Genomic DNA, 25,771 nt, shown 5'->3' with positions numbered 1-25,771 from the left:
CTTTTTATATAGGCCCCGGGTTGGCCATATTCACTGTTACCGCTCTTCTGTCACTTGTAAACACAGAAGTCTGGCTTCTATGCTCGCTTCCCCAGGCAGCACCCTCAGAACCTCCCCACACAGCGTGAAGGCCGGACAAGGAGGGACAGTTGGCGATGCATGGATGTGTTTATGGGCTTCAGAGACAGCATCCCATGTTGAATTAGGCATGCATGGCTGCACCCTTCCTCCTCTGGGTGCATGGCAAGGCACGGCCCTTAAGGCCCTTCAAAATCCTCAGCACCAAGCCCATGATGCTGTTAATCCGGCCCTGGTCCTCCTCCACCGCCGCTTCCACCTACACCGCCCATAGGTGTGCGCAGCCTATTGCATTAAGGTGTGCACCCCAAAGTTGAAATACACATGCATGTGTTTGCCAGCAGGGAGAGTAATGTATCGGGGCCATGTACCTGTAGGCAAGGAGAAATAGAGCAGAGCAGGTCCCAGGGAGATCTTTCCCATCTCCTCACTGGCAATGCTATGTGCCCTAGGTGATTAGGGTGTGCCCAGGCACACCCAGCACACCCTGTGCGCACGCCTATGTCACCGCCACATCCACCACCACCTCAACCTCCCTCCTACTCCATATGGGCCTCGTCCTTCAGAGATGAAGAAGAACATGGTTTTATTTTTCTGTTTTTTTTTTGTTGTTTTAAGTTATTTCCCTATCCACATTTGTTTGCAGAGCACTTGCCATGCTCTTAATTACGTTTTGCTGCCATTTGCAGCACTCTAGCCCTTTCCTTTGGTGTTTTAGAGCCATTTTAGTGCCTTAAAGTTCGGGTCCCCATTGACTTCAATGGGGTTCGGTGTCCGGGAAAAGTTCGGTAAAAGTCCGGGACACGGACCCGGACTTTTTTTTAAAGTTCGGCCGAACCCGTCGAACACGGACATCTAGGTGTTCGCTCAACCCTAGTAGTAAATCAAATGAATAAACTGTAGGTTTCCCACACATGCAGTTATGTTGTCTCGAATCCGGTGTAAGCAAGCTACTTCCTGCAACTGATTCTGTGGTACAATTGACACAACTCCTCTTTTCTATTTTTTTTACCTCCTTTGTCAAATTAAATACAAATAAGTGGCAAATAAACAGTACAAAATATTTCTGTCAATCACACAATGTAGAGCAGTGTTTCTCAACCTTTTTCTAGTCGGGCGCCCTTGAAAAGTATTTTCAGTCTTGAGGCACCCCTGTCCAAGGTTCAGTTAACGTTACTGTATGTCGCAGAACACGCAAAAAATCGGGCTCGTTCCTGACACACAGACAAATGCTCTGCTCTTTAGGGGTGCCAATAATTCTTAATGGTACCCCACACATTGGAAAACATGGGGTGCTTTTGGTGCGGCGTAATTTAAAAAAAAAGGTTCAGGGACTTCTTTCCCTGCATTTCTGCGGGTAGGGAAGCCCATTGAAATTAATGGGCTGCCCTACATGTAGCACGCAGTCATGCACATATGAACAAACACACATATGAACACACACACACACACACATTTAATCACACACACACACATATGAACACACACATACATAAAGCCCTTTTAAAGCGTTCTAGCACAGTACCTTTTTTTCATTCAGCCGGGTACTGCACTGTAGGGGGAGAGCACAGCACTCCTCCTCCCTTTACTTTCACGTTTGAAGCTGACTGAGCTCCCTCGCAGTGCTGATGTAGATATTTACATGTAAGGGGATCAGGAGATTGGACTCACCTGACAGCCCTTCTCTCCCATGATTTTGCGGCACACCAGTGTGCCGCGGCACACTGGTTGAGAAAGGCTGATGTAGAGCTTTGTTAAAGAAAAATTCAGCTTTTATTTTTTTACATTTTTTTTAGGGCAACTGTGATTCAGGACAATTTGCACCTAGAGGACTTTCTTGTTAAAGCGGAACTGTGGTCAAAAACCTTTTTTGGCCATTTGCACTGTAAAAATAAATGAAAACCAATAAAGGTGTGTGCAGTGTGTGCCCCTCTGCGGTGTTATATAATATTCTTACTCTTATTTGCCCCAAACAGTACAGTCAGTGCTGAACGTCCCACGCTGAAACTTACAGTTCCAGCTGAAGTTCAGTTTTCACAGTGGATCATTCGCTCTGCAGCTCGTTTATTCCAAAAATATCTTGCATTCCTTTCAATGAATGCAAGACAATCCGTGACTAGAGGAGGTGTGGATGAACATCACAATTTCCTCTCCACTTATCACAGAACCTTGCATTCATTGAACAAGATGCAAGACGATTTTGGAATGGATGATCTACAGTAAGGGCGACCCATTATAATCTGTGTTCTCCAGCCTGAACTGGAAGTTTCAGCACTGGATGTCAGCACTAACTGTTCTGTACAGGGGGAAAGAAAGTAAGAGCATTGAATAACACGACAGAGGTTACACATTGCACACACTTGATTAGTGTTCATTTATTTTTTCAGTGTATATGGCCAAAAATTGTTTTAGGCAAGAAGAAGCTTTAAAGATTGCTTGACTGTCATGCTAGTCCAATTGATTCTGACCTCCTTGGCTCTAATTGCTGCACGCTGGTACCCGTTAATGATCTAACTAGTGGTAACTAGCATTTTCAAAAGGGGTTATTTTAATTACTGACTTTTGAGCACCTTTTCACCATTATCCTTGCATAGTGACTTTGCAAAAACGTAATTACTTATAGTGTCAATGTAATTGGATTTGTGCATTGTTTTTGTATACTGTAATGATATTTTTTAATTTCCCCCTAGCTTTTAGGGCAAGTTAAAGGGAACTTGGAGGAAGAGAATAGACATTTGACGGACCAGATACAGACATTAATGTTGCTGAACAAAACGTTGCTGGACCAGAATATGGAAAGCAAGGATCTTTTCCAGATTGAACAAAGACAGTACATGTAAGCAAGTGTACTCCCTGTTAAGATCAGATATTTCTCTTTTGACACATGTGCACAGGTGTTATATGCACTACCTTTACCAGTGACAGCATAGAAACAGAAAAATATAAGGTAGGGTATACCTATAGACCAGGGGTCTCCAAACATTCTAAACAAAGGGCCAGTTTGCTGTCCTTCAGACTTTAGGGGGGGCTGGAATGGGGCCATTGGGAATAGAAGTTGTCCTGGCAGTGGGAGTAAACAATATAAACAATTCCTCCTCCCAGCACATGTAAACATTTATTAGAGGAATAGTACTCCATCATTGGTGTCAATGGGAAGAATAGTTCCACATCATTGGTGTATGTTGGAGGAATAGTGCCTCCTCATTGGTGTCAGTTGGAGATATAGTGCCCAATCATTGCTGTCAGTGGGAGGGCTAGTGCCCCATTGTTGGTGTCAGTGGAAGGAATAGTGCCCCATTGTTGGTGTCAGTGGGAGGAATAGTGTCCCAATTGTTGGTGTTAGTGGAAGGAATAGTGCCCCATTGTTGGTGTCAGTGGGAGGAATAGTGCCCCATTGTTGGTGTCAGTGGAAGGAATAGCGCCCCATTGTTGTCAGTGGGAGGAATAATGCCCCATGATTGGTGTCAATGAGAGAAATAGAGCATCGTTATTGATGTCAGTAGCAGGAATTATGCCCCATTGTTGGTGTCAGTGGGAGGAATAGCGTCTTGTATCAGTGGGAGCAAAAGTGCACCAAGGGCCAAATAAAGGCAGACAAAGAGCTGCATCTGGCCCTTGGGCTGCAGTTTGGGGACCACAGTCTATAGCCTGTAGCTATAGCAAAAAAGTTGTCACTTTTCTGGAGCTGATTCAAAAATGAAATGAGTATATGCAAGAGAAAAGCCTTCCTTTACACACAATGCAATCATGATCTGCTCTTTTACAGGTAGTATCACATACCCTGGGCACAAAATGCTGAATGTATACTAAATGCTAAATCAAAATGTAGCTCTTGGAGGACAACATTTTTTTTGTGATGGTGTTTACTAAGCTACCCATGCTTCTGATTTACAGGGACAGGTTAAACGAGCTCCGGAGACAAAAAGAAAAACTGGAAGAAAAGATCATGGATCAGTACAAGTTCTATGAACCATCACCTCCAAGAAGGTAAATTGCAGAATACTGGTTTTATATACAGTATGAATATACTAGTTACTAGTATACTCATATATAGTAAAATACCATTTAAAATCCCTACCTGTTCTGAAAAGAAACACTGCTGTGGGATCCAAGATCCTTCTAGTGGGAGAGACATGATTAGATTCATAGACCATGATTAGGTGATGGAAGTCAAAGGGGCTTAAGGAACCTACATTTAAAGCGGAGTTCCAGCCTCAGAAATGTTTTTTTGATAAAAATTCTGCCCAAATAGTGATCCTTGGCCCTTAATATATCCGCTAATCCTGTAGTTAATAGTTTTATATGTTTTGATTTATCAGAAATTCTTACTTTTAAAATCCTTTGCTGAGCGCGGCCATCTTTGCTGGGGTTATACGAAGCTGCAGTGTATAGATGTCTTCCCTTCTTCCTGGTTTGAGCTCATTGTGTATGCAGAATGCAGCGCAAAATCTCGCGCATGCGCAGTACTATGCGATCAGTCTCCATCTAATCGCGTCATTTCCTTTTTGCAAATAACGCGATCAGAGGAGCGGCCGGCCGCCTACATCACTGCCCATTGCCTTCTGGGAGTGATGAGTAAGAGCTCCCAGGACGTATTGCAGGACAGGAAGTGATGGCGCGGGCCGCGGCCGCAGAGGGAGGAAGTGGAAGAAAGGTATAGTTTCTTCTGAATCAAGGTAAGTAAAAAAAAAAGAAAATCAGGACTATCCAATTGTTTTTCAGGTTACACTCAGCAAGCGGATGGCACAAAATTGATTGTGTCGATTTTGAGGCCGGAACTCCGCTTTAAGCAAAGCTGGCCAGTCAGCGGTTTAAAAACAGGCAAAAAGTGTCCCCTTTTGGCTGAAGTAATTTGCTTCACATTTGGTCACATACTTGGGAGTGAAGGAATTGCAATTTTAGAATTAAGTGTTTAAAATTTCCTTTAACCTTGTAAGTATACCAAGGTGGGACAGTTGGTAAATGCAGTTGAGGGAGATTATATTTTTAGCAGCCTTTCCCCACCTTTCCCATCCAGGGTTCCTCCAAAGGTTGCTAGGAGCCTTTCAGATATGTTCCTACTAACATCAGTAATTGTTTTAGCTGTCTGTAAGAGGGGATTCCCAATGACCACAAATATAAGAAACAATTTTTCCACTGATCATCACAATAATGTACTGTGAGCTGTAGATATAGTAATTATTAGCAAGGGTTCCTTTTAAGCACACGTGTCAAACGCAAGACCCGAGGGCCGAATGTGGCCCTCCAGGCCATTTCATGTGGCCCCCGCACCTCTCCTGCAGCTGCGGCAACCCCTTCATTGTTGCCCCCTCCTTGTCTCAGCAGTCAGCCACAGAGAGGAGGACAGAACTCCTCCATCAGATCCTGCATTTCTCCATGCAGCTGCAGAGAGGCTCGTATCTAACCCCCTTCCCCATGTCAGCAGCCCACAACAGAGAGGAAGACAGAACTCCTCCTACAGATCCTGCTCCTCTCTGTGCAGCCACAGCCCTCCCACCCCCCCCCCCTCCACTCCACTTTTCTTGTTCTCCGCATTCAGTAGACTCCAGCCCTCCTCTGGTGCTCCTCCCAGACCCTGCACTTTCTGATTCCCAGCTTTATCCTCAGCTTCTTCCCAGCAGCAGCACAAGGTAAGGGGGTGCACTGTGATGTAAGGGAGGGTAGGGGACTCTTGATTTCTGATGGTGGGGGGGTGCTCTTGACATCTAGTCTTAAGCCCCGTACACACATACCGATCGTCGGCCGAACGATCGGCCGTCTTTTGTCCAGGGCTGTCGTGTCTGTTGAAAACTGCAAAAGACTGCACACAAATTTTGCCGGCCAACAACAGCCGACTGCAGAAGTGATGTCATGTGCTGGTTAACTTTCCTTGTCTTTTTTCTTTTCTGAGCATGCCCAGTCTTGCTAATCTGCTGTCTGTCGGCCGAAATCTGTACTGACTGGCGAACAATCGGCCGTTCTGGTGTTGGCCAACAAAAATTTTAATGCTTGCACGACAGATTCTGTTCGGCCAAAAATGCGCTGTCGGAAGCATCATACTAACAAGACTACAATCGGCCGATCGGTCGTCGGCCGAATATTTACGGCCGACAATCGGTACGTGTGTACGGGCCTTTACAGATACAACTGGCCCTTTGAGGGCAACCATAATGCTGATTCGGCCCGTGATAAATTTGAGTTTGACACACTTGCTTTAAAGTTTCCTCAATGATTCCTCCAATTTAAAAAGGTTGATAAAACAGATTTAGAGAATACTGTAAGTCTGCTAAAAAGAATTTGCCAAATGGCTATATTAAGACAAACACTTTGTAAGGATCATTACTATGTTGCGTATGTAAAGAGTCCAATTCTTTTACCTTCAAGGAGAGGAAATTGGATAACTTTAAAGATGAGGAAGCTGATCAAGTCCAAGAAAGATGTCAGCCGTGACCGCATGAGATCTCTTACACTCCCACCTTCCCGATCGGAGTCCAGCGAAGGTTTTCTACAGTTACCTCCTCAGGACAGCCAAGACAGCTCATCTGTAGGCTCAAATTCACTTGAGGATGGCCATCCACTTGGGGCCAAGAAAAGCAGCAGTGAGTATATTTAATGACATTACCCAAATTATTTTCTTGCCTTTTACTGTCCAATGATCAGTATTGCACTGTAGTGCATAGAAACCGATTTTACGTTTAGTTACTACAAGTGCTCTTTACACAATTGTATGAAATAGGCACACATTTTATATTGATTTTTCAGCTGAGCCATATTTTTTTATTTCATTATGTATAATGTTACTACAGATCTGTGTTTGCCTTAGGAAAACTCTTCCATTCTTAATGTTCCTATATTTAATTATGCATTGTTAATAAATGAGGCTTTTGGGTGTTAGGCGTGCCTCCTGCTTGCATACTGTGGAACTAGCCACTTTGTTCTTAGCCAGTGACAATGAGAAATATATAAATTTGTCATAGTTGCTATGAAATGGTGAACTTTTGTGCCCAATGCCTCTTCTTTTGCAAATAAAACAATGGCTTGGCCTTTTGTGTGACAATGGCTGCTTTCCTGTGTGTGTAGGCGGTGGGCTTGCTTCAACATGGTGAGGTCCCTTATAAAAGCAACCTTGAGATATAATGGAAGTTAGGACAGAAAGTTGGAAAGCCTTGCAAGTTTCTTTACTTATAGGGGATGCCTTTTGTTTTCTTTTTAACCAGACCACTTACATGGTTGGGCATTCCTAATTCCTGTTTACGTTGGCATGTTATCTAGTTCAGCTTGGAGGCTGATTTTCTTATATGGAACTAGCTTGCTTCCACTCTGATTTTTAACTTGCTTCACATGCCCAGAGACGGGAAAGAGTATGAGGAACCTTTACAATGGATTTATAATAGCACCCACCCGCACTGAAAACACGTTCCTGTATGGTTTAAAGTGATATGCAACTCCAGCCAAAGTTTCTTTTTTGTTTTGGATAGAGTGGAAAACAGTTTAAGGGTCCATTCACACTAGCGCGCCCCAGCAAGTCGTGTCGTGCCAGTCTGAATGGGCTCTAAGAGCCGGTTCACACTACCGCGACCAGAAAGTCACCCCATGAAGGAGCGACTTTTTAGCGTGACTTTGACTTGTTTAGAGACTTGTAAGCGACTTGTAAGCGACTTGGAAGAGACTTATGCACTACTTTGAAGAGACTTAAATGATAGGAGACTTTGTGTGTGGGGAATGCCTGGCTAATCTTTTTCTTCTTCCTGGAAAGTCTGATAACAATTCGCTTGAAATAAGATAAGGATCCGACTTAGATCCCATTGAAGTCTATGTGCACAAGTCGGATAGAGGTCGCCTTGAAGTAGTACAGGAACCTTTTCTAAAGTCGGAGCGACTTCAGTAGTGCATATTAAGACGGCTCTCATTCATTTACATTGAATTTGTGATGACAAGAGACTTGGGGCGACTTGAGGGCACATAAGTCGTGTCCCAAGTCGGAGTAGTGTGAACCGGCTCTTAGCGCCCATTCAGACTGGCGCGACACGACTTGCTGGGGCGACCTGTGAAGTCGCGGTGCACAGCGTGCACCGCGACCTCGGCGCGACTTGCAGGGACTTCATATAATTGAAGTCAATGCAAGTCAACTCCAGGTCGCCCCAAAGTAGTACAGGACCCTTTTTCTATGTCGGAGCGACTTGTGTCGCTCCTATTAGAACGGGTCCTGTACTATTCAATGGCGAGCGACCGACCGCGACTTGTCAGGCGACCATGTCGCCTGACAAGTCGCGCTAGTGTGAATGGACCCTTAACCTTAATATAGTTGTTACTGCTGTCTGGGTCCTGCCTCAATTCCTAGCAATCTTCCATATTCCCAGCGCACTGGAATTGGGTCTAAGGTGATGGGTACTGCAGCAACCTCCAGCTGCCAACTGGAACGTGCACAGTCAAGCGTAGATATTTGCCAGCACACCGTGGCTCTTCAGATTTAAGTCCAAACGTTGTCTTTTTATATTGAAGGTTAAACACATCAAGAACAAGAAAGTGCAATGCTTCAGAGCTATACAGAACCCCTTCATCAGGCATGTGTTCATCACAAGCCTGACGAAGGGGTCCTGTGTGGCTCTGAAACATTGCGCTTTCTAGTTCTTGGTCACCGTTTGGACTTAATCTGAAGAAATCCGTGGGGTGCTGGCAAATATCCAGGTTTGAACTCCTCAACTCAATGTCACTGGGACAGCAATTTAGGGAATCTCTCCAACAAGGATGTAAACAACTATAACAACCTGACATAGGTTTAAATCTTGCCCACCATATTATAGATTTTTTGTTTGGCTTTCTCTTTCCCTGTTGGAGATTTCTTATAATTTCCTGTTTCTGTGACCTGGAACAGAAAGTAAGGGTAAATCCTTCTTGAAAGAGAACAGAAAGCAGCAGTAAAACCCTGACATGGGTTCTAACTTGGGCTGAACGATAGTCGATGTGATATCGATTGTCGTTCTGCGAGCGTGGGCGATATTCATATCGCCGAAGACACGATATTTAGCATTAGGCATGGAGGCAGGGAGAAGTCAGGACTCGGGGGGAGGAGGAGGACTCAGTGCTGGCAGCCGACACATCCGTTTTGCTTTCGGCTGTGATCGGAACTCCGCCCCTCCAGCCCGATGCAATCCAGCCCTCCCAGCTCTGCCTATAGTCTTCAGCCGACCATTACTCCGCCCTGCTCCGCCCATTGTCTCTCCTGGCTGCATCGGGGGCGTGCACGGGGGCGGGATCAGGCTGTAATGTTTTGTAAATGGATTCAATGGAGAGACAATGGGCGGAGTAATGGTCGGCTGGAGACTAGAGGCAGAGCTGGGAGGGCTGGATTGCATCGGGCTGGAGGGGCGGAGTTCCGATCACAGCCAAAAGCAAGGGGAAACCGATATCGACACAACAGATGTCATGTCGGGCTGTGTTCTTCTACCTCCTACAACCACTGTGAGTCCCGACTCTGCCTAATCCACACTGTCAGTGTCTTCTGCATTCCACCCAGAGAAATATCGCGATATATATCGTTGAAAACCAAATATCGCAATGTACTTTTTTTCCCAATATCGTGCAGCCCTAGTTCTAACCCTTCACCAATCTATCTAGAAAAAAAAAAAAGTTTTGGTTGGAGTGACTCAATCGCCAAATGTGAAAAAAACTTTACCTGTAAAAGAAAAGGACTAATAACTCTCCTGCTAACTGTGCCACCAATCTTTGCTCACTTGAAGAGCTATGCCAGGTGAAGAATTGTCAGCATTTCACCCACTTCTGGGTGTGTCAAGTGCCTTGTCCCCTGTGCACTGTGGCTACACCTGCCAGCTACTACAGGACACAGCAGTGACATAGTGTCTGGTAAGTGGAACCAGGCATCTAGTATATCCCAAAGTGCGTCACACACATGTTGAATTTCCTTCACATGGTATAACTCTTCAAGAGGGCAAAGATGGGAGACCTTGGCAGTGAGACAAACACATATTAGTCATTTTTTTTTTCACAGGGAGCAATTAAAATTAAAAAAAGCCTGGTTTCTTTTTTTATGTTCTGTCACCCAAGGGACAAAGTACATGAAGTCCTTTGTCCTATCTTTCTACATGATGTGGATAGTTAGCTGTGTGGTTGAACGGGAAGCTCCCCACAGCTGTCCAACATAGCAGCTAGCAAGGAGATGGCTGTATTGACAGCCGGTGCATATCTCCGCTTCCTAACAATTTCCCTGAGACGAGCAGAAGGAATGTAGAGGGGCGGGAGGCTGTCACTTGCCAGAGATTGTTTTGGGCAAGAGCTTGGAGCCCAAGATGGGAACCAGCTATCACTGCAGCTTGTCTCCCTGCTAGCTGCGTTGTCATCAGGTCTTGGAGTTAAGGCCCGTACACACGAGTCAAAATTCGGCCGGGAATTTTCATCCGACGACCTATCTGCCGATTTTCGGCTTGTTAGTATGATGCTTCCGACAACCGACTCTGACTTTTCGGCCGAAAAAATCTTGTGTGCAGGCTATAAAATTTTTGTCCTCCGTCAAAACACGTCCAATTTTCGTGCAGTCAGTACAGATTTCGACAGGGAAAAATCTTATGAGCAAGACTGGGCATGCTCAGAGAAGAAAGAACACAAAGAAAGCAAACCAACACATGACATCACTTCTGAAGTAGAATTTTGTCGTGCGGGAAAATTCGTGTGCAGTCTAGGCACATTCCAACCAACAAAACACCACTCTGGACAAAAGATGGACGACCGGTCGGCTGAAATTCGTTGCGTGTGTACTAGGCTTTAGGGAAGCATCCTGTCCAACCACGTAGCTAGCCTTCCACATCATGTAGGAAGGTGGGACAAAATACAACAAGTACTTGTAACCCTGGGGGGACAGAACACAAATAAAAAAAAAAGAAATGAGACTTCTTTGAAGAATGCAAGAATGCTTTACAATGACTGTTCCTTACTGTCGATTTTACTTCTGCTCAGATTTTGGCTATATTGGAACACTGTATTAGAACCTATTCAAAACAACTGAAATAACTTGTGAATTTGTCATATTTTAAAATGTGTCATTGAATGAATTGTGTTGCTTGATCAGGCAGAATGAATAGTTTTGTGTAGCTAAATGCATTGTATTACACTTGTATTGCTGTTGTTATTTCTGTACTGGATTATAAATTGTAAAATGTAATGCCTAAAACAGTTTTCCACAATTTGAATGTTAGGGTATCTCATCCTTCTATGTGGTAAAGTCTACAATTTACCCATACTGCATTTTCAACTAGTGTTTCTGTTACCGGTTGTTTGTATATGTTGTGCGTTCAGTGAGTGGCTTTTCTACGTACAAGATCAGTGGTAGACAATCATTGACCATTAGCAGCACTCTTCATTTCTCCGCTCTAAACTTTATGGAAACACTTTAAAAATTATTCATATATCTGAACCCAGTAAGAGCATAAAAAAGAATTTCCACCTCAATAGATCTATCCTTATTTTCTGTCCATGATTATAAACTTATAAGTTGTCAAATGGAAATAGCCCTCCTTACCCCCATTTTTTTGTCACTTTACTGATGCCTGTGGATAGCCATTTGGTTTCTTTGGGTTGTTCCTGTTAACATTAGGCCCCTTTCACACATGCGGTCCATTTGTCCGTTTTTCATCCATCCATTGACGGATGAAAAATGGACATCAATGCACCTCTATGTAAAAACAGATAACAATGGATGATCATCTGTTAACATCAGTTTTCATCTGCTTCTGTCAATGTCCTTTTTTGGAACGGATGAATGCCCTATTTTTCATCCTTCAAAAAAACGGATCGGACGGAAAACGGATGTAAATGGACAAACAATCCGTTTTTAATGGATGTAAAAAAAATGGATGAAAAATGGATGAAAAACGAATGAAAAAATGGATGACAAACGGATGGAAAACTGATACATTTTGACGTGACTGAACCGATGAACTGAACGGACTGTATGTGTGAAAGGGGCCTAAATCCTTGAGCACCACAAAAACTCTTTTTTTGCCCCAAATTCTTTTTGTTCCTGATAACAACCCACTCGAATGATGTCCCATGTCAGATGGCCCTCTCCTCTCATGCTCTTGCAACTAAAGCATGTGTGCTGGTGCCATGTTTGATTGGATGTCCCATAGCACAAGTGATCTTGCTTTGATATTCTTTCATAGTCTGTTTATTTCTCTAAAGCAAAATTAGGAAGCCAGTCATAGCACGGAAGTGTTGCAGGCACTATAAAAGGTCTCCAACAGAACCATTCAAATAATAGCGAGAGGCAATAAAATGAGTGGGCAACAGCTGATTGAGGGTGTCTTTCATCATCATGCTCTCAGTGGATAGATACAACTGCCCAAACAGGCCTATGTGCAGTTACTTAATATACTTCCTAAAAGTGGGAAACCTATGCCTGAGGGTAATTTTCCCAGTTGCTGCCCTCTTTGGCCCTCACAGCTGTTATAGGGCTGTAAGTAGACATGGAGCTGGTTGGCTTTTATTTTGGCCTCAGAAACTCAATAAATAATGATAATAAATAACTGGAGCAGAGACAAAAAAAGAAGACATTTTGTGGCCTTGGAACCTTTTGTGGGAGTCCAGAATCTGTTCTGGGGCTCTCTAAATATAGATATAATCTATGTTCAAGTTATCAGTACAATACTTCCTAAAAGGTTATTTGATGTTCAATGCCTTAGAACATCCTTTCTCAACCAGGGTTCCATGGAGGTCCAGGGTTCCTCCAGAGCTTGCGTAGGGATTCCTTGAGCAATGAGCAACATATGCCTCACAGATCAGTAATGACTGACAACATTTATCTTTATAGCTATCGCTAAGGGTGAGATAGTTCCCAATGGCCACAGATTTAAGGAGCTTTCTGTATTCTTCCCAGTGATCATAAGGCTGGCCATACACGATTGCAATCTCGGCCGCTTCAGCAGGAACTGGTCTAGATTTGAACTGTTAATTGGCCAGCTGATCATACCAAGTAATCGATCAACTTGGGTACAACCACACGGCTGGATTCTTTTGCAATTATCGCTAGCAGCTGCTAGCGATAATCACTGTCTTCTCCTGGTGGGGATGGCTTCCCCCGCCGGGAGAAGACCATTGCTGATTCCCCTGTCAACACTGTCTGTGTCGATGGGGGAATTGTGCAAATTTCACACCGTGTATGGCCTGCAAGGTGTAGATATAGTAATTATTAGCTGGGTTCTCTGAGCCTGGAAGGTTCTTTTAAGGGTTTGTACATGATATAAAGGTTGAGAAAGTCTGCCTTAGAAGCATGGGACATGACCTTTTGTGACTTAATTCAGTAAGGCAGTGCACAGAGCCATTGTAATATCAAAAGATCAGTACCCAATCAAAAAGCATCCCTTAGCTCCCTGGTCCTCAACCCTGGTCCTCAGGGCCCACTAACAGGCCAAGTTTGCAAGATAACTGATAATCCCAGGTGATATCATTTGCTGCTCAATGATTGCAGTACTCTAGTCTGCATCTCCCCAAGGTAATACCTAAAATCTGGCCTGTTAGTGGGCCCTGAGGACCGGAGTTGAGGACCACTGCCTTAGCTGATGTGATTGTGGTAAACTGATTGGTCTCCAGTTATTCAAGCATCACCACTTCTCTTTGAACTGCCTCAGTACTACCAACATATGAAGGATCAGTCTTCCCAGCCGATATTGCCATTATGGTCGAATGCTTGCAGGCTGACCCACCTCCTGTATTTTACAAGGGATTTTGGTGGGGAGATCTCTTTCTATTGTTCTTAGCTCTCAGTCCAAGACCTGTGGTTTCACTGCTTCTGCTATATTATTTGTAATAAATTGCTAAGTTAAGTCTGAGAACGAGAGGGAGACTCACTTAAGCTAACCACAGAAAGCGAGCTTGTCTGCAAATTCAGGTTTAAAGGCCTCATGCCCAAGGAGAAATTTGTTTTAGGCGGACTTACCCTTTAAATTACACTTGGATCCCTTAAATAATTTTGGACACATTATGATTGATAGGAAGTTCAGTTTCTCATCATTTGTATTGTTTTCATTCTCTTTATTCTTTGAGATGGTTATAGGAAGTCCAGATGCTCCAGATTTTCACATCTGTCCTTTCCTGCACTCTTTCCTTCTTTGTGTGTGATCAGTCTCGGTCTGGCCTCCATCTGTTCTTCATTCATCGATCAGAAAGAGAGATTCTGTTTCCATATCTCACTGTGAATGTGCCCCTTAGATTCTCAGTCTTGACTTCTTAAAAAGCGAATACAGACTTTCTAATTCATTATTTTTGTTTTTGAGGCTTACACAGCAAGACATTAAAGCAAGGCATTCCAACATACATTACATGGGTTGTTTTGTAGCATTTTACTTGTAACCAGCTTCATAATCACTTAGGGCCATGTCACACGTGTGATTCTGTTTCTGGTGGTGACATACGGTGGAGATTTCCTCTCCTGTCCCAGTCACCACACCAAGAGATTGTCCCCAATGGAAACACAGACCGCAATAGAAACTTCAAGTAAGCCAGAAAGACCACCAAGTTTTAATTTCTCAGGGGTAGGTTATGGACTCAGATCTTTAACCTGTAAAACAAAGAAGTCATTGGTTGAGCCTAATGGGTTGGAGCCAGCAGCTTTCCAAAAAATGGGAACCTCCCAAGAAATATGGGTCACCAAAATTGAGAAATCATAGTTACATAGTAGGTGAGGTTGAATAAAGACAATAGTCCATCCAGTTCAACCTGTGTAGGTGTGTGTGGCCGTAATCATCTCACATAGCCCTTAATGTCCTGATCCTTGAGATGTACATCTAAGAGTCTTTTGAAAGCTACCATACTACCCGCAGAAACCACCTCTTGTGATAGAGAATTCCACAATCTTGTAGCCCTAACAGTAAAGAACCCCCCACGTTGCCTGAGGTTAAAACGCTTCTCCTCTAATCGCATTGTATGCCCTCGAGTCCTCATGCAATCCCTTCGACTGAATAGCTGTTTTTCTATGCCGAGATCCCCATTGAGATATTTATAAATTGCTATCATGTCCCCCCTCAGGCGTCTCTTCTCCAGGGAGAATAAATCAAGCGATTGCAGACGCTCTTCATAACTAAGGTCCTCCAATCCCCTAATCAGTTTAGTTGTACTAAGGTCTGTCTGTGTACAAACGAAGCAGAAGGAGCACACAGTATAATTTATTATTGCTCCTGTCCAAGCGTTTATCCAAGAGCTTTGTTTTTGAGTTCGTAGATAATTTTGCTACAATATCTGTGAAAGGGAATTTTGGGCCCCCAAAATGCATTTGCTGCCTTTTTGCTTTCCTGTTAGTTTTAATACTGACGGACTTTGGACTGTTGAGACATTCATTTGGTGGTCTTTTTGACTAATTTACACACAGATTTCTCAATTGTGATCCTTATTTCTTGGGAGGTGCCCCATTTTGTGGAGAAGTGCGTAATCCATGCCATTGGGCTCAACCAATGACTAGTTTTTGTGAGCTAAAGATCCAAGTCCAGAGTCTCACTACCACTCGTCCATGAGCAATAAAAACTTGGCAGGTGATCGAACCCCTCTTTGCTCTATGAATAAGTATTTTTGTTTGCTCTCTGTTCCCTTCATGTCACACAGACCACACAGAAAGCAAGACATTGTTTCCTCAATGGGTACAACAAAACTTTGAAATTATATCACAAGTATGCAAAAAGTATTTTTGGGTAAATAAAATAATATTGATATCTCATCAGTAGAACTTACAGAACATACAGGTCCTTCTCAAAAAATTAGCATATTGTGATAAAGTTCATTATTTTCTGTAATGTACTGATAAACATTAGACTTTCATATATTTTAGATTCATTACACACAACTGAAGTAGTGCAAGCCTTTTATTGTTTTTATATTGATGATTTTGGCATACAGCTCATGAAAACCCAAAATTCCTATCTCAAAAAATTAGCATATTTCATCCGACCAATAAAAAAAAAGTGTTTTTAATACAAAAAAAGTCAACCTTCAAATAATTATGTTCAGTTATGCACTCAATACTTGGTTGGGAATCCTTTTGCAGAAATGACTGCTTCAATGCGGCGTGGCATGGAGGCAATCAGCCTGTGGCACTGCTGAGGTGTTATGGAGGCCCAGGATGCTTCGATAGCGGCCTTGAGCTCATCCAGAGTGTTGGTCTTGCGTCTCTCAACTTTCTCTTCACAACATCCCACAGATTCTCTATGGGGTTCAGGTCAGGAGAGTTGGCAGGCCAATTGAGCACAGTAATACCATGGTCAGTAAACCATTTACCAGTGGTTTTGGCACTGTGAGCAGGTGCCAGGTCGTGCTGAAAAATGAAATCTTCATCTCCATAAAGCTTTTCAGCAGATGGAAGCATGAAGTGCTCCAAAATCTCCTGATAGCTAGTTGCATTGACCCTGCCCTTGATAAAACACAGTGGACCAACACCAGCAGCTGACATGGCACCCCAGACCATCACTGACTGTGGGTACTTGACACTGGACTTCAGGCATTTTGGCATTTCCCTCTCCCCAGTCTTCCTCAGGGTCCGGTCACCTCTTCTTGTTGTGCAGCGTTTTCTGCCACACTTTTTCCTTCCCACAGACTTCCCACTGAGGTGCCTTGATACAGCACTCTGGGAACAGCCTATTCGTTCAGAAATTTCTTTCTGTGTCTTACCCTCTTGCTTGAGGTTGTCAATGATGGCCTTCTGGACAGCAGTCAGGTCGGCAGTCTTACCCATGATTGCGGTTTTGAGTAATGAACCAGGCTGGGAGTTTTTAAAAGCCTCAGGAATCTTTTGCAGGTGTTTAGAGTTAATTAGTTGATTCAGATGATTAGGTTAATAGCTCGTTTAGAGAACCTTTTCATGATATGCTAATTTTTTGAGATAGGAATTTTGTTTTTTCATGAGCTGTATGCCAAAATCATCAATATTAAAACAATGAAAGGCTTGCACTACTTCAGTTGTGTGTAATGAATCTAAAATATATGAAAGTCTAATGTTTATCAGTACATTACAGAAAATAATGAACTTTATCACAATATGCTAATTTTTTGAGAAGGACCTGTACATGATCGTTTTATTTTAAATTCTAATTCCATGCACAGACCACACACACCAGAGGTCATAACCCATTCCCCCTTCCCCTGTCTGTAAAACATTTATTTTGCCTATGTAATAATTTGGATTTTATACAGTTTTAGGAAAAAATGTTTTGTTTATTGAAACATTTTTCCAGCAGTCACATAAAGTGTTCAGAACTGGGAAATTGTGTCACCCGCCATGCCCATCATGCACTGGTGTTAGTCTGTCTTGTGTAGTAGTGCATGCTAGATTGAGATTGGTACATGCTCATTTCTGTCTTTCGTTTTCAGCATTTAACTTCTTCCATATGTTCTTCTCCTCCCTCTTCCTTTTCTCATTTCTGTTATTTTTTTCTCCCTCTGGTTTCTTGTTTTTTGATTTTTTTCTTTCTTCCCATGCTGTGACATAAGCACTGAAAAGACTGCCTTTTATGAGGAACAGACCGAAGGATAAAGACAAAATGAAGGCCCTCTACCGCCGCTCTGTGTGTAAGACATTCAACCAGTTCAGCTAGCTGTTCTTGGCTTCCATCACTAATAACTCACTAAGCTTACCCCAGACTGCGCTGTTTTCCCTAACATGCAAGCTGCAAGTCCTGCCGCCATTGAACAGGGCATTTAAAGGGGAAATATACCAGGGTTTGCATACAGTGACAGGTGGTCCGCTCAAGGGATTTACACGCTTATACAGTAATGCAAAATGCAGTAACCCACAGCAAAAGTATAAGAGCGTAATGCTAGTCAAAACTTATTTTTTTGCTATTTGGACAAAGTGAGGAAGGGTTAGAACCTCTCTCCCACTATAAGGCTTGGTTCACACTGCCGCAAACAATCGTGCCACTTTGCCACGCGACTTGAGTGCGACTTTGAAGTAGTGATCGACCGATATCGGTTTTTCGTTGCCGATACCGATATTTTGCCCATTGAATATTGGTATCGGCCGATATTTTCGTTTTCTTTTATTTTTAGCACTTGACAGGTACTGTTGTGGAGGGATCTGGGGGTCTAAAAGACCCCAACCCCCTCCTCTGTACTTAAAAGCATTAAAAACGCCAAGGCTGTTTTGAATGCTGTCATTTTTTTAAATCTGGTGCCGAGTACCCGGAAGTGATGTCATGACATCACTTCCGGGTTTTTACATGGAGACCCGATCAGAGCTGAATGCGGCTTTGATTGAGTCTTCGGCGGCCGTGCAGGCTGGTTGTCCGGGTCTCCCGGTGGGACGAGAGAACCGGGCAAGCCGCGGAAGGTGGCGGGAGGGGGGAAAACGTCCCCTCCCGCTCCTTGTAATTACAGTCGAGCAGCTTCTCAGCCGCATCGGTTGTCATTACAAGACAGCCGACCATTGGCTATGAACGCCGGTACCGGGGTAATGCCTCTAGCTGCAGGCATCACTCCGGTACAAGCACTTTCCCGAAATATCGGCAATATCGGTAACCTCAGGGGCCGATTCCGATATATCGGGGAAAGTGCATATCGGCCCCCAATATTTCGGCTTTGCCTATAATCGGTCGATCCTTACTTTGAAGCAACTTCAGGGAATGCCTGGGTAATCTTCCTGTAAAGTCATATCCAAATCACATCAATTTTGATGAAGATCTGACTTGGAGCCGACTTCCATTAAAGTCGATGAGCACAAGTCAGATAGAAGTAGCCTTGAAGTAGTACAGGAACCTTTTCTAAAGTCGGAGCGACTTCAGAAGTGCTAACTAAGACAGCTGCCGTTGACTAAGATGGGATTTCACATGTCACGCGACTTGGGTTCTCACAAGTCAGATCCTAGTGGCAATGTGAACCGAGCCTGAATGCTATTAAAGCGGAACTAAACCCATCGATTTAACCATTTAAAAAAACAGTTACATTTCTGGAATGCTGGGATTGCTAACTGTCACATTTGCTTGTGTCCTCAACCAAACTGTCAAAGCATCAAATAGCTGGTGTCATAACTGATCACATCTGCAGCACCATGGCATTTGCAGTTCAAACAGAAGCTAAGATGGCTGCTTCCATGGCTGAAAAGTATAGGAGGGTTTAGTTTCACTTTAAAAGCCCAACCGGAATCGCAGCTGAAAAGAGGTGCAACCTGGTCTCCAGAATGCTGGGGCTTGGTTTATTTTGGAATGAATGCTTTGGTGCTCTTTCATCCACCTCTCCAGGTTTGAAATGCAGTTTGTGTGTCCATAGAGGAGAATTCTCTTCCAATCCTCTTCTGATTCATGTCTCTTGGACACTATAGACACCAAGGGGTTGATTTACAAAAGGGAAATAGACTGTGCACTTCGCAAAATGCAGTTGCACTCTGCAAGAGCAGTTTCTCCAGAGCTTAGTAAATGAGGTGAAGAAAATTACTTTGCTAATAATGCCCAATCAAGTGCAAGGAAAATCTAAACCGCATTTTTGCTTGCACGTGATTGGATGATGGAAGTCAGCAGGGCTGCTCGTTTATTAAGCTCTGGAGCAACTGCTCTTGCAGAGTGCAACTGCAGTTTGCAAAGTGCACAGTCTATTTGCATTTAGTAAGTCAACCCCTTAGACTCTATCACTCAGGGGGCTAAGGTGTGATACAAACAATCAGGTGGGCATCAGTTGACTCCCCACCTTAAGCCTACAATACACCCAAAGGGGGATGTTCAAATTTAACATTTCATGTTGAGTTGACAGGCAGCACCACCTGTCAAACCCAGCCATTCAAGTCAATGGGACTGTGCTGCAAGCGCAGGCCGAAAGCTGGTCTCGTAGTGCATTAGTCCCATTAAAAGTTGCCTTTTGCCTTAAAAATAGAATGAAAAAGCCATTCAGGAGGTCGCAAGAGCACCTCTTGAATGCCTGACAGCCGCTGCTTGGCTGCACTCTGAGAAGCAATCCCCTGCTAATCATTTTTCAGAGAATGGCCAGTTTAAACTTTGCAAAAGAGGCATATTTATAAAACAAAATTGCATAGCTGTTCACCCATCAAAACTGCATATAAATTTGATTTGTGGGAAGGGCTATATTCTTAACAGATCGAATGGGTGAATGGGAAAATTACCACATTATGGCCACTAGATGGCACTTATTATGATGGGAAAAAGTATGTTCCTCAGCTCCATCTAGTGACCATATTGGGGTCATGTCCTCATTCATACATTCGCTCTGTAGAGCGTATAGCCTGAGAACATTCAGTTTTGCCTCATTCCCACAGAACATGCAGTTTTGAAGGACAAACCGTTATATAGATTTTTTTTTTTTTATTAATAACTGATGGAAAAATTCTATCCCTACATCACTCTGTCCAAAAGAGAATAAAAGTTGGGGCTGAAGTTGAGCTTCTGTCATGAACTGATCTTTAATCCATCTGCTGTGAGTAACTACACTTTGAACATAGGCGCTGCATTTAGCCTTCCCCATTACTATATGACCTAAGGAGTGTTCTATTCCCATTAACAATTGATCCATCCTGCAGGCTCCTAATAATTGTTACCAATCCTCCCTTTTATATAATACATTGAACAGGTAATCCAGACTAAAAATTATATTCTTACTGCAAAGAAAAGGACCATAGATAAAGGAACCGTGTGACTGTATCAAACTGTAATATACTATATATAGGAACAAAGTTAAAGGGAAGATAAAAGTACCATTATACTTTGTGACATCATGGATATTCCATTGTAGCAATGAAATGTCCTTAAAGTTCAGCACAATCACGTTCTCCCCTAACACACATTTGGGCGCACGTTCACCGCAGCTGTGTGTACGAAGCAGTTCACTGTGCTCACCTGATAACATCTACTGACCAGTGGCCGTTTCTTAAACTGGAGGCCAAAATCCAATTTGAATATCCCAATTCTAGAGATTTTTGTTTTTTCATTTGTCCAGGACTCAAAATGGCTCCATGCTCCAGTTGGTTGTCCAGTTGAAGCATATCTAAACCCAAACACGACAATTTAATATGCTCTAGCTTACCAGTCCTTAGATGTGGTGGTTGCATTTGTTTTATTTTTTTCAGGTTTTCTTTATTTTATTTTCACCTGCTGATCCTGCACACATTTTGGCCTCATTCACACAGGCAGCGGGGTAAAAATAGGCAATTGATCTGTATTTTTACCACCCCCAACTCCATATCTACAAGGGAACATGGTGGGCGCTTTAGGTCTTTTGTGGATCTGATGCTTCGCAGAGTGGCTATTCTAACATGCCATGTCATGTTTTACAGGCATTCTGCTTGCCAATCGTGTGCCCATTGATACCAAGGGGACCAAGTCGCATTGCCTGGTACAAGGTTGGGGCACAGTCCCCTTGACTTGAATGGCAGGATTTCAAGGTAAAATCCCCACTGTAAATCACAATATTCCCACTGGAATCATAAAAATAACAGGTATTTAGGAGGCAGCAGTATCACCTTCTGAACACCTGCAAACCACCACTTGGCCACCTCTGAAATGAGATCCACTGTAAAAACGCTTTTCAAAAGTGGTGGTAAAGCCCACCTCATATATGAAAGAAGACTACTCTTTAATAGAAGCTGACCCAAAACCGCACATTCAAGTGGGTCAGAGTCCATGTGGTATGTAACTCAAGAATATAACCAGAAAAGAACCAACAATGTGGACACAAGTGACCCAACAACATGGACATGGGTGGTTTGAGCCCATGTTGTTGGTTATTTTCTGGTTTTATTCTGTATGAAAGGAGACTACTCCTTAATAGAAGCTGACCCAAAGCCTCTCATTCAAGTGGGTCAGAGCCCATGTGGTACATAACTCAAGAATGTAACCAGAACAGAACCAACAATGTGGACACACATGACCCAACGACATGGACATGGGTGGTTTGAGCCCATGTTGGTTCTTTTCTGGCTTTATTCTGTATGAAAGATTACTTCTGTCACTAACTCCTCCACAGTATCTATGGAGGGAGCCAATGTAATCAGCCAGACTGAACTTCAAACATGTTTATCTTTCTCCATTACATGGAGGACAGGGAGATAAGTCGTTTACAGAAAGAACAAATTGTATTATTATTCCAGTTCGGCTCCCGGGGAGTGAGGAGCTCTCTGCATTTCTGGTACGATCAGTGATTATTTTCTGTACTCACCGAAAACATTTTTTGCCTGAAAGATGAAAACCAATGCAACCACCGCATCGAAGAATTAGTAAGCTGCAACATATTACATTTTTATTCTTTAATGTAGTTATCCTTAAAACTTCATATTCAAATGTCTTTATGAAATGGCACTTCCAAATTTATTACCAAGTATATTAAAAATGGATGCCATCCTAAAACAATAATTCATTCTGTGTTTTTCAAAATGCAGTAACCTGCACTGGCCATGGACCTGTCCGTCATCGCTGACCCAAAAAAAATCTGAATGGCATTGAGATTTATGAATGGCATTGATCTCCCCTGTAACAATAAAGATGCAGTTAAGTGTACACGTTGTCTTAACATGGTGGAGGTGGCCTCTTTGTGGTCTGGTATTGGTGACACGGCAACATGCTCATTTTCTGGGAATTACTTTTCTTACTAGGGAAACATATCTGGTGGGCTTGGATCAAGATATCACTGGCACCACATTCCAAATATATAACACTGCATCAACAAAAGTAAGCAGGACCTTTTAGGTGCCATACACAAAACAAATTTTAAAAAATATAACAATTTTATTGAGGTATTCCATAAAATCATTCCAAGATTTTTTTACACCATAAGGTGCAGTATCTCTCTTCATTGGTAGCTACATATGTTTTTCTTGACACGTTTCGCCAACATTGGCTTCCTCGGGTGAAATATTCCTGACAAAATATGCAACCCAGATATTGGGGCTCCTAAACCCCCGAAAAAATGGTACATTATTCTGGCAGCTAGAATTGTCATTGCTAGGTGTTGGAACCAGTCACTGTTCTCACTTGAATATGTTACAGAAAAAACTAAACTGGATAATGATTAACGATAAACTCTCATGTACTCTCAATAATACCCAGTCGAAGTTTGATAAGACCTGGAAGACTTGCCTGTGCTACCTGAAGAGATTAAAGCGGTTGTAAACCCGTTTAAAATTTTTTTTTTTTTTACATCCTGCAAGAGAAACACATAATGAGCTAGTATGCATCGCATACTAGCTCATTATGAAATACTTACCTTAGAACGAGCCCCCGCCGTGCCGCTCACTCACCTGTATGACGAGCGACATGTTCAGTCGCCCGTCTTCCGGGATCGCAGCATCCGGCCATCTGATTGGCCGGAGCCGCGGTGACGTCACTCCCGCGCACGGGAGCCGACGGTCACGGCACGGGGCTCTGAAGGAACGGCACGATCAGCCGTTCCTTCAGAGCGCATGCGCCAGTGACGTCACTGGCTGCATTAAAGGTAAATATCTCCTAAACGGTACATGTTTAGGAGATATTTACAGTACCTATAGGTAAGCCTTATCATAGGCTTACCTATAGGTACAAGTTGTAGAGGAGGGTTTACTTCCTCTTTAACTATAAACTCTCATGTCTCCCCAACAATACCCAGTCGAAGTTTGATAAGACCTGGAAGCCTTGGCTGTGCTACCTGAAGAGATTAACTATAAACTCTCATGTCCCCCCAACAATACCCAGTCGAAGTTTGATAAGACCTGGAAGCCTTGGCTGTGCTACCTGAAGAGATTAACTATAAACTCTGTCGCCCCCAACAATACCCAGTCAAAGTTTGATAAGACCTGGAAGCCTTGGCTGTGCTACCTGAAGAGATTAACTATAAACTCTCATGTCCCCCCAACAATACCCAGTCAAAGTTTGATAAGCCCTGGAAGCCTTGGCTGTGCTACCTGAAGAGATTAACTATAAACTCTCATGTCCCCCCCAACAATACCCAGTCGAAGTTTGATAAGCCCTGGAAGCCTTGGCTGTGCTACCTGAAGAGATTAACTATAAACTCTCATGTCCCCCCCAACAATACCCAGTCGAAGTTTGATAAGCCCTGGAAGCCTTGGCTGTGCTACCTGAAGAGATTAACTATAAACTCTCATGTCCCCCCAACAATACCCAGTCGAAGTTTGATAAGACCTGGAAGCCTTGGCTGTGCTACCTGAAGAGAGTCTATTGCCACCTGGAGAGGTTGATCACATCTTTTCTATTTCAGTCCTTTCTCTATAAACCTTCTTCCCGTCTCCCCCTTGCCCTGCCTCCTTATTTCTACCTTTGGACAACCAACTAAAATTTCTACTTGATGGTAATCTGTTTTGGTCTAGGCACTTGATGCAAAAAAGACCGCAGGCAAGAATGTAAAAAAAGGAGTAGACCTAAGTAGAACCTGCTCTTTTCTCTAGTGTTCTCGCTATTGCTGAGATGTAATGGTATCTCTCTTCTTTACCCTAATTGAATGCCTTGTCTTCACTATATTGTTTACCCCATGAAGGCAATCTGTAGCCAAGTGCCAGTTTACTTTTCCCCCTCGTGGGGGCTCTGTTTTGTAAAATGCACATAAGATTGGAATACAATATATGCAACCCCAAGAGGTAGTTCATGATATTTAAAATGGGGAATTTACACAATCCCCTGTTGCATTACTTGTGTTCATCCACAAACCGACTCTGGGTGGTATTTAGTGACCGTAGGAGAGATATAGAAGACCAGAAGCATCCACCAAAAATTAGGTTGTTACAAATCTAAATGGGTGACACCAGGGCAGCCAACAGAAATTTTGGGGCCCCTTACACAGCTTTAGGCCGGGGCCCTCCGGGCCTGACCACCAGGTTACATCCTCCTCCTCTGTGGGGGCCTGTGAATGCATATGATTGGTTGCTAGGTTGCCAGGTGGTCCTAGCAACCAATCATTTTGACAGCAGTGGCCAGCGGCAGGATGGGAGTCAGGAGCCAGTGCAGCAGGTGTCACCAGCAGGAGTCGGGACTAGTTGTCAGTGTAGGGGAGGAAAGGAACAAAATAGGTGCCAACTTGGAGCACGGGGCATCCCGAGGGACTGGGCCCCCCGGGATGCCCAGGCCCCCTACATCTGTATGGGCTGTACCCCCCTGATGGCAGCCCTGGGTGACACATTGCAGTTGTCTATAGGCAACCACCAGATTGGGAGTTTTTGGGAACTACCTCTTGGGGTTGCATATTTTGTCAGCAATATTTCTCACGAGGAAGCCAAAGTTGGCGAAACCTGTCATGAAAAACACATGTAGCTCCCAATGAGAAGAGATAATGGACCTTTTGCTGTAAAAAAAAAAAAAATGCTTGGAATGATTTTATGTGATTTTATAAAATTGATTTTTTTTTTTTTATTATTTGTTTTGTATATGGCACCTAAAAAGTCCAGCTTACTTTGGTTTATGCAGTTTTGTTACTAAGGCATCACATTGTGTCTTTTAGTCAACTCAAGAGTCGATCCTGGGTCCATCCTAGAAAATGGCTGCCAGCGTAGTGTGTAGACAACAGGTGCACTTTAACCGTTCGCTGAACTGCTTATTTTACCATTTCATACCATTCGGTCATTCTTAAGCAACATAACTTGTAGGCAAGCTATGCTGCTCATCACTGCTGCAGTAACATGGTGGGGATATGCTAAAGGCTTTCCGGGTAATGTACAAATGGCACATTTTGCTGTACATGTCCACTTGCTTTCATCATTGCCCACTGAATGCATGTCATAACTGAAATGGCTTTGTGAACT

The 25,771-nt window shown here is 43.3% G+C and overlaps 1 protein-coding gene across 7 annotated transcripts in view; it reads left to right on the top strand.

Annotated features, from left to right (window-relative positions):
• Positions 1-25,771, top strand: part of CCDC88A (coiled-coil domain containing 88A) — a 338,561-nt gene that overhangs the window by 263,169 nt on the left and 49,621 nt on the right. For 4 of the 7 annotated variants that reach the window (XM_082250170.1, XM_082250169.1, XM_082250172.1 and 1 more), the window contains exons 23-26: positions 2,769-2,914; positions 3,973-4,065; positions 6,442-6,656; positions 17,542-17,619. In XM_082250170.1, the coding sequence (XP_082106296.1) occupies positions 2,769-2,914; positions 3,973-4,065; positions 6,442-6,656; positions 17,542-17,619 (532 nt within the window). The remainder of the gene's footprint in view (positions 1-2,768; positions 2,915-3,972; positions 4,066-6,441; positions 6,657-17,541; positions 17,620-25,771) is intronic. The other 3 variants (XM_082250173.1, XM_082250171.1, XM_082250174.1) reach the window with 1 other exon arrangement.

The sequence above is a fragment of the Pelophylax lessonae genome, assembly GCF_965119305.1.
Source record: "Pelophylax lessonae genome assembly, chromosome: 3".
NCBI lineage: Eukaryota > Metazoa > Chordata > Amphibia > Anura > Ranidae > Pelophylax > Pelophylax lessonae.
This window is presented reverse-complemented; position numbering and strand designations above follow the sequence as displayed.